Source organism: Montipora foliosa, chromosome 9 (assembly GCF_036669935.1).
Source record: "Montipora foliosa isolate CH-2021 chromosome 9, ASM3666993v2, whole genome shotgun sequence".
NCBI lineage: Eukaryota > Metazoa > Cnidaria > Anthozoa > Scleractinia > Acroporidae > Montipora > Montipora foliosa.
In genome coordinates this window covers 17,788,859-17,798,858 of record NC_090877.1, presented here as the reverse complement: position 1 = coordinate 17,798,858, position 10,000 = coordinate 17,788,859, and the positions used below count along the sequence as shown (strand labels likewise).

Genomic DNA, 10,000 nt, shown 5'->3' with positions numbered 1-10,000 from the left:
ATCATGCGCCCCTTGCCAATAGACCTCTTTACACTGGTGTGCTTATTTACCTGGCCTTTAAATGAAAGTGAGGCTGGTGTTTACCCTGTTATGATACAGACCACCCTCCTTTTCTTTTGTTAATGTTGTTGTCATGCTAATTAGTAAGAATTTACATAAGAAAAACAGTGAGGTTTCTATCAAAACAAGGTCAACTCCAGCCTCACTTTCATTCATAGGCCAGGTAACTGAGCACACAACTGTAAAATGGACTATTTCGTATATAAAGAAGACATTGTTAAGTTTATCCATGCAGGAAAAAAAATGCCTCGCTTGTCAATCACTTCAGCGTCCATGGTCGAGCTCATTTCCAAATTGCAAATGAGACAGTCGCAAGGTCAGAAGCAGAAGAAGGTTTGTTGGTGAGTGCGTGGGTTTCGCAGCGAAAGGCCCTCATTGCGATAATTGGGGAACTGGTCGTCTGTTTCGCCTTTTCTCTCACCCGTGTAGCTGCTCTAAACCTGACAAAGCGCTTATTGATGGAGGAAGGGTGGGTGAGAACAGTACAATTCTACATTAATCAGTGTTTTGTTCCTGGACAAAGAACTCATTTTCTTTTCGTTTTTTTGTGAATTCAAGGTATCATCCATGGTCATTTCTACGAAGTCCAGGCTGGGTGCAAATCAAGTGCGAGCTCAGGTAAACAAAATGACTCACCCGTTCAGTTTAGTTATGAACCGACTCTCTTGAAATAAATTTGATGAAACCCTCGATCAATCCGGCAAAAAAATCGATCGATCAATCAATCAGTCAGTCAGTCAGTCAGTCAGTCAAAGTAATCAATCAGACAATTAATGAGTTAGTCTGTCAATCAATCAATCAATCAATCAATTAATCAATCTTTAAATATATGCTATTTACAAGGTAATTTTTGTAAAATTAAAATGTTAAAACCAAACGTTTTCGGCTGTTTGCCATGATCAGGGTAAACGGTATTTTTTTTCTTATACGATAACAATTAACTTCGGGTTAAATCTTAACAGCTTTCGTTGTTAATAAGTAAACGTCGTCTGTACCATGATCTTACTCACCTTTTGATCAAATCTTTTCGTTTTCTGGATAATTTGGCACTCTAGCATGTCAGCCATCGCTTTAAAATTGCCATTGTACAATATTCTGGTGGTTTAGGAAGCTCAGCTCCTAGTTTTATCGCTTTCTTGCAACTCGCGTTCTTGGTCCGCGCATTTCCAACACCGAAACAAGTTTCCTTCCCCGGTAGGTAGGAGGCCTCCGTTTAACAGTGGAGGGGAAGTTAAGGGCCCTTGTCTAACTGATCCAATATTTAAACTCATTAAATCTTTTTTTTCTTCTTTTTAAATTTCTACAGAACACTTGCATCCTTTGCGTTCAATCTTAGCATTGACTGGGAACTTACTGGCGAAAGCAAGGCTGTGAGTACACTCGGTTGTTTTGTCAGTTCACTTCATACTTCCTCTAAGAGATCCATTTGCGAGGTCAGTTTCTGAAATAATGAAACGCGGAATGATTGACCGTGAAGTGGCCTCTCTTTGAGGAAGAGTCTAAGTGAACTCACCCACGTGACCAGCAGCCATGTTGGTTACTGAAACATATGGGATATCAAGATGGCCGCTGTTTCTCCGTTAAGGAACACCAACATGGCCGTTGTAACGTCATGTGGAAAGCCTCCGTTGATCACGTGTGACTCTTATGTGCCAAACCTGAAACTTTTTCATTTGTCGAGGCTTTTTTCCGACACATTGAGTTGTACATTGCTATTTTTTCGTCATGTCACCTTTTTTAACATTTCATTGGGTGCCCTCCATCTGCCCTTACCTTGCCATAATACGACGGAACGCTGTAAGTAAGAGATAACCTCATTTGTAAAATGTATAAGAAGCCTTGGCTCTGCCTTTATTCCTTGTAAAACGAGTGCATCTCAAAAGTGACTAATCTGGGATCTTCTTGTGTATCTGTTGTAAATATGTATAAGTGTGGGGTTCATTTTGTAATACGTCGTCTTATTTGACGTCAGTATTCGCTGAGTTCATTTACTTCTCATCTCTCGGAAATCCAGCCTTTATATCAAACTGTGTGTTTCATAGCAGGTTGTAGACGGGTTCGGCGGTCAGAAGAAATTGCAGGTTAGAACTTTAGTTTTTGTTAGTTACGTCTTGGCGTCGAACAAAGAAGACCGCCATTATGCCTTCATTAAAGTAAAACTAATCTTGTTTAACTCACCCCGACCATTACTGTAGCTAACACTGGCCAATTTATAACTCTGATCTAACACAATCGCATCTGTTATCCGCGGCTCTATTCCCTCAGAGGATCGTTTCTAGTCTGCTTCGGGGCCACGTCCATTTTTCATCTTGTTCATCGGTTTTTAGTCTTTGATTCTTTTACCTTAGACATTTGAAACCATTGTGTTGCTTTCCTCTTCGCCTTTCGCCCTGATAGCTTTTTCCTTGGATGCCACCCCTTTTTTGTGGTAGTGCACTAAGTGTTTTAAGTGCACTACACACTATGTCACCGGGTTTGTGAGAGTGAGTGAGTGAGTGAGTGAGTGAGACCGTGGTGGCAAATAGGCCCGTAGCGCGTGCATAACTTACGAGCATAACAGGTCCTCTGGAAGCGAGCTGGAGTTTCAACAAAATGAGCTCCAAAATCGTCATAAATTTGTGACGCTGATGAATAATAGAGCAGTTGCTATTTCCAAAACGATGGAATTACTTTGTGATACATAACCTCGTCTAGGAGAGTGAATTTTTGACTTTTTAGAAACAGTGGTCAACAACCTCAATAGTTGGGCCAATCTCGTACCGAGAGGCCTCGGGCGTTTTGGCCAGCGGGTGAGCGCCCGGAAAGACTCTGGGATATGGACTTGAACTGTATTTTTTTTTGCCCGCTTGCGTAACAATGGCAGTCCGACAGGAAATCGGTAAGTAATTCGGAAGCCCCAGAATTTGGAGGGAGATTCAAAATCTAAAACTAGTTTCAGTGCTGTTTGTTTTTTTCTACCTCAGAAATATATAAATCACAAAAATAATAAAACGAAGAGGTTTGAATTATGTCTTATACCGTACGGGAATTTTCCCACGCAGCTAAAACATTGCATCAGTGTCTTTGAGGAGAAATCCGTGGAATAAGGTCTTGTCGAAGCCATTCAAAATTCCGGAAACATCAAATTGTAGTAGAATAGGACATTGGTGTCGTTTCCACAAAAAATTGTCGATCGTTCTGCTTGCACGGTGGCATTCTGAACGATGGAATGCACGCTGAAACACTAAAAATACACCTACCGAAAGCGTCAGAGATTTCATCTTCACTTGCTCGTACAGCAAGCCAATGATCATTTCTCCAGTTTCTTTGACGGCGTGTAAGGCTAAAATTTTTGTTTCTCGAACACTTTCAACTCGCCATTTCTACTGTTTACGGTTTTCTCTTTTCTGTGTCCGTTTAAATTCAAGCATGCGCAATAAGACCGCAACCCACGTTTTCTGGGAAAATAGAGTCGATTATCCTAGAGTCTCTCCGGGCGCTCACCCGCTGACCAAGAAGCCCGAGGACTCTGGGTACCAGATTGGAGTTGGGCTATTGTGATCTTTGTGTTGAATTCGCACATTTCTTGTCAATCTTTAAAGCACTTGAAAGAAAAAAACCAAAGCAACAAAAACAAAAACCCGGTGTCTTGCCATCATTTTGACACAGATGTATCCTTTGTTTCGTGAGTAAACATGCGAAGTAACTTGATCACGGCGCCCGCTGAATTCGATGTCACTTTCGATTTTCGACTTACTTGTGCGGCCAAAAGTTCAATAGCAAAATTGAATGTAGCAAAAACCTCCCAAAGTGTTTTTCGCTGGTCGTAACTTTATCTCCTCGGTTCAAAATTAATGTTGTTTTCATGTCGCAAATTTTGTTGCTGATGGCAAAATATTTTATTCTCGGTCTACACTTCCTGAAAACTTCTTCGTCTCTTCCTAAAAACTGTGTATCAATATTATTTGTTTTGCATAAAGCAGGCTAACAAAATCTGCTCCCTGCTTTGTTCGCATTTTTTAGCGTTAAAATAGAATTTTCGGTCCTATGTTTCTGACGGGAAGTCCCATATTTTGAGGTCACCCATCCACATACTAACCCCGCCCGACAGGCTTAACTCAGGGAACTTTTGTCTTCAGTACAAAGCTGTCAGAGCCTCAGAGTGGTGAAAAAGAAGTTGTAAGGGAACTTGAAAATGATCAACATGTCAGCCTCGAAGCCAATGTTTCCCGATTCTCTTTTATTTTTTTCAATCGTTCTGGGATTTAGTATTTTACTAGTAACCACATGTCTTCTCAGGGGGCTATTTACCTAAGACATCTACCATCGCACTATAATGATATATGCTATACAACACCATGTACCTACAGAGCTACATATTACGCAAAGTTAACTTGAATGTCTTGGAAGACAAAGCGCAGCTCAGTTGACACGATACCGCGCTGTGTTACTGCACTACCACACGTACGGATTGCGTGCCTATAGACCCATATCATTCAATGTCCAAACAAAAGATTTTGCCCGTCGAACCTCTCATTCAATGTGAGGCTGAACGGGCAAAGACAATGCAAAGACAAAGCCTTTATTCCCCACGGACTCCAAAATGGGCGCCGAGTGATAAAGGTGAATTTTCTTCACAATTACTCACTGAGACGGTTGGGTCTTTGGTGAGAACGCTCGGCTTACACCAATGTGGCCCACCCTTTTTTGTCATGCACAGATCATAGTAACACAGCTGATCGGCTTTTCGGGTACTGAAAAGGGTTTGGTACGTGAGAGAAATGGGCCCTTCCTTCCAGAGGTTTTTCTCCGGGTTGCGTGGTTTTCCTCTCGTCAAAAGTCAACCTCAGTTAATATGATTCAAGATGGCCTGCAGGTGATCACGTGATTTCGAGTGCAATTTGGAATAATTAAGCCCAAGTAATTTTTTCCAAAGACGAAAAAAATTGCGGGCGAGGGCAATTTCTGGTTTGAAAGAGGTCACAAGTCCTTTATTTATTCCAAACTACACGAGAAAAAGCATGTGATTACTTATTAATAATATACATGAAAAAATTCGAGATAGTTAAGCGGAAGCAACGCACGCGTATCACGCAAAAACATAAATTGCGCCATCCATGGCTTGCATTTGATTGGCTATCTCTGACTTTGTTTGCTCATTCACCAATCAGAATGCTCGGTTTATTATTCCTTTTTGCACTGAATTACCTCTTTTTTTGCACTTTTACCTGAAGACTGCATTTCTTTTAACCAATCAGAATCGAGAGATTTTTTCTTGTATATTATTATTGAAGTTATAAACATAGCTCTTGTTAGAGGGCGACGTTTTTGAGCCACAAACGGAAACCGGAAATAAACATTCCGTATGCCAGAACAGTAGTCCCTTCCGAAGTTTTAAACTAATCGTTTCTATTATTGAAAAATATCAATTGGTAGTGTTAAGACTAGTAAGAAAGGAAACAACTCTCTTCCGGCGCAAGAATGCTTTGTGCGTAAGCTCCGTATTATCAAGTCCTTGCGACAGGATCCAATGTTGTCTTGAAACATCTGTTAGGCCGTCTACAATGAATTTATAGTTGCCGTTTGCAGAAGATTGTTTCACTTATGGTTGCACGTTGATTTACTTAAGGAATTAAGAACAAAAAAAGTCTGTGTAATTGTGTAATAGACCATTAAACGGATGCCTTTGGGTTTTGGCAGTGTTGGCTGACATATAATTTGTTCCTTTTCCTTCCTTTTCATGCTGTTTCCTGGATTTTTAGGAGGTAAGTGCTGCTTCGTATTTTTTTTCTGAACGTAATTATTTCCCTGGTCAAGCATTTATCCAGCTAAAAAGACTCTTAACCAAAAGGGCGTCCCAAATTTAATGATACTGCCACAGATCTCTGTTAAATTTGATAATTCACTATTTCTTATAGTGCCCCTGTGACCAAAAATTAATTCTTATTTTTCTTTGGATTTCAAAAGTATTTTAATTAAACACTAAGCGACCAAATTTTTAAGACTTGATTAAAAAAGGCACCTGTTTATTTCAACTGGAATTTTCCTATTTAATGGCCCGTCATTACTAACTTTAAGTTCTTGTTAGAGTTGGATGGATCGAGGAGAAAATCACGTCAAAGGCTCACTAGTTTAACAATACAGTGCGTGTGTACGCCGCATATTTAATATGCAGCACGGGAGTTTTGAGCTTTCAGACTTTTAAACTCACAGGGGCACTTTAAACGAACAGGGATCAGGAACGAAGTAACTGAAAGTGCGAAATGAAAAATTTTAAATTCCATCATCCGAAAGTTTACCATGTTCAGTTGAGTTTTAAGTGCTTTAAACGCATAGACGCTACCTTTAAGGGGCTTTCCATGGCAGAAGGAATTTTAGAAATGGAAACAAATTATCGCCTAAGCCAAAAATGTATCAAGCAAAAATTAGAATAAAACAAATTGTTATTTTCCAAGACTTTCACTCAACAAAACGATCACTGCGATTGGTTGATTATTGGCCATGTGCCCCTGATCAAATTCAAAAGTACCCCGACCGGGATACAATTCCGCAGTTGATGCCCGCTCCGGATGTTTTGCTGCTATTATTGAACGAAAAGGCTAAATATATGACAGCACTTATGGCGCGGTTTTTTATCCACAATTCTGGAATAAGAATGGTTGGTACGGAATGCTAGGAATAATTCGGTTTGTCTGCAAAAAAAAAAACGTCAGTCGAGATGAGCGGTCCTGGAACGAGTAAACATTGCGTAACAAATATGACGGCCGACGAAGAGGCTGACATTGCTGTCGTTATCGAAGCAAATTTCCTTGTCAACAAAGAGGAGGAAGAAAATCGGGAGACTGTTTTGGATTTGCTGAATGGTTTGGCAGTCCTATGTACAAAGGAGAGGCAATCAATTGCCAAATTGCCTTTTTCTTGTACGAAACATCACTGAAAAACCACGTACTTTTGGTACAATGAAATTAGAAGCAATGTTTCATTGTGTCCAAAAGTGCAACCTGATTTTTTCTCCGGTAGAGGCGTATTTGAATCCGCAGCGCTCATCTTGCCGTCCGCCATCTTGAATTTTCATTCGCAACATTCTGGTCATTCTGCCCCTGGGAGCAGAATGGATGGAATGGCGTTCTGTCCATTCCGGAATTCTTGGATTTCACATGACGTCACGGCCGCCATGTTGGTGTCCCCAAACAATGAAATGGCGGCCATGTTGGTGTCGCAATCCGATCCTCCGGGAATTGAAAGCTATTATTATGCTAACGTCTTCTTTTGTTTTCGTTGAAAAACATGGCTGTTGATCACGTGAGTGAAAACCAACAATAGGAATGCGGAATAGAAAAACGCACGCATTTGACATTCTGGTCATTCTGCCCCTGGGAGCAGAATTGATCGAATGGCGTTCTGTCCATTCTGGAATAGGAATGCGGAATAGAAAAACGCGCGCATTTTACATTCTAGCCATTCTTATTCCAGAATTGTGAATTAAAAAACGCGCCCTTAATGTATAGTCCCTCGGGAAACTAGTTGGTTTTGTTTTCCCGTGAGTCCTGATGTAACATTAAGTCTCGAGGGAAAACAAAACTATCTGTTTCCCGAGGGACCATACATTTAGTGTATATAATATTATATGGCAAGCAATTCTCAGGACTAATTGAGCACTGTGATTGGCCGGTTTTCCGTCAGGATTTTACAGTGCGGACGGACCATTACCATGGAAATGGTACGTTTCCGTATTTTTTTCTCTCCCCCTGGAAATTCAAGGTGAGCGAAACACACAAAGTTTTCAAAAAGTGGACTTTAATTTTTCATCACGACAGTACAATTACAGCAAACGGAATTTACCTAGTCACCTTTCAAGAGTTCGTTGATAGAAAACGAAGATTAAGAACATTCACCAAGCGGAAAAGTGTCCGATCGCTCAAAGAAATGATGCCATATAATAAACAACTTATTAATTTCACTTGTGCGGTACTGTACTAGAGAATATTGGGTCGTTTTTGTACGGCGCTTGGTCCCACAAATGACAAGCACCTAACGTCAGTGGCTTCATAGCTCAGTTGGTTAGAGCGTCGCACCGGTATCGCGAGGTCATGGGTTCAAACCCCTTTGAAGTCCTAAATTTTTCAGGCTTCTCTACGCAATAGCTAAAATTGCGTTCAGCTTCACTTGAGGTTAGCATTAACTAATTATAACAAGATATATATTGAATGTCTCGAAACTAAGAAAAGCGTTACAAAAAGATTCGTTTTAATTTGTCCTCTAACAGTGATGAGAACACACCTGTTCTTTTAGTTAGCGGAAGCTGCCGTTAATTCTATTTCCACTTCTGATTCACCCACGACGCTCCATGTGTTATTTTTATTTTTAATAGACCATTTTACGGATGCGGCGGCCATTTTTAAATCCATTGTTTCAAATAGCTATTATGGGATTCTAAGAGGAAAAGTGCATACTAATTTGCCCCCTTGGAATCCCATAATAGCTATTTGAAACAATAGATTTCAAAATGGCCGCCGTATCCGTAAAATGGTCTATGTAACTCAAGTGGTGCTTGTTTGATGGTATCCACAGGTTACCCAACCAATGAAGGATGGTGTACGGGACATGCTGGTGAAACATCACTTATTCAGCTGGGATCTTTAAAAGGCCAAGAACAGAAATCACTCCCAACATTTTCCTGCCAACAGAGCACGTTTTAAGTGAATTCTTTTTTTCCGAAGAAACGTGTGTGTGGACTGGGTAACCAGCTTATTCAGTGAATGTGTTCGCCGTGATGATGTATCCACGTTGGCGTTTCTGATTGGATGGGAACAATTTTAACACCAAATATCATTTGTTTCATTGGCTGATTGGTCCATTAGTTCTTAATAGTTCAGTTTGATTTCAGAATGACGATGATGAATTTGTTTTCTATATTTTCTTAGTTCGTGCTTTCTTGTTAGGACGGTATTGGTAACAGAAAGCCTTTAACCCTTACGTGACTCTGTCACGCCAGGTTAACAGTTAATCTGAAAACTGGATCGTATTTCGTTTGACGTTACGGCGGTCATGTTGAAGGAAAGTATGAGAAAACGCTTTTATCTGGCAAATCTTTGTTTCATAAACCAACGTGGCTTCTGGTCACGTAATCACACCTATAACTTTCTTTTAAGGATGCTCAAACCGGTTTCAACACTTTAAGTAGATCGTTGTTTTGAGGGGATCAACTCAACAACACTGTATCACCAAGCATTCATGTTATGATTTCATGTAAAACAGCAGTTATTGCTTAACAAAATGCTCACAAACATTTAAATAATAGGTTACCATAGCAACGGGCGATCCATCCAAAAACGCCCTGTATTTTGTCTTAAAATGTTTACATGTCAAAAACGAACTCGGTGACCTCCATTTTTTATGGTTGGGAAGTAATTATTAGGCTTAATATAAACTCTTTTCAAAGTTTAAAAAAATTGCCTGGCGCGCATCCAGGGCTACCTTCACAAGGGAATTAGAGAAATTTAGATTCTAGAAGCGTACGAGATTTGAATGCCCGTTTTTTAGAGAAAATACTTGGAAAATTTATAACCCGGACGATTAATCTTACCCTTTGTTAGCAGCATAGGTTGCACAGTTATTCTCGTTGCTGGTAACTGAGCCTTTTCGCTGATCAAAAAATGCAAAACTGCTACCGTGTTTTTGACCTTTTTTGACACGACAACATTTTTGCAAAACCTCGTACTAAAATCACGAAGGTATCACGTTTTTCCGCCGAAATGACGGTGGTTTCCGCGCGCTCACTGTAGTTCTATGAGAAAATCTCGTACTCGTAGTCGTTCTCGTCCTAGAATCTAAAGCTCTGTCATAATTAAGATGGCTCTTCAACCGCTTTCGTGGATTTTTTCAACTGTCCCAAGATTTTCACCTTAGCTAGCCCGCTAATCCAACAATAACAAAGAGGTCATCTAGTTCGTTTTTGCGA

The 10,000-nt window shown here is 40.3% G+C and overlaps 1 protein-coding gene across 6 annotated transcripts in view; it reads left to right on the top strand.

Annotated features, from left to right (window-relative positions):
• The window catches only part of LOC137971972 (small G protein signaling modulator 3-like), a 58,394-nt gene that overhangs the window by 47,644 nt on the left and 750 nt on the right, over positions 1–10,000 (top strand). For 3 of the 6 annotated variants that reach the window (XM_068818726.1, XM_068818722.1, XM_068818723.1), the window contains exons 28-31: positions 619–678; positions 1,367–1,430; positions 2,103–2,142; positions 8,609–10,000. The exon at positions 8,609–10,000 is cut by the window's right edge and continues 750 nt beyond it. In XM_068818726.1, coding sequence (XP_068674827.1) covers positions 619–678; positions 1,367–1,430; positions 2,103–2,142; positions 8,609–8,682 — 238 coding nt within the window. In that variant the 3' untranslated portion in view covers positions 8,683–10,000. Of the gene's footprint in view, positions 1–618; positions 679–1,366; positions 1,432–2,102; positions 2,143–8,608 lie in introns of all 6 variants that reach the window. The other 3 variants (XM_068818728.1, XM_068818724.1, XM_068818727.1) reach the window with 2 other exon arrangements.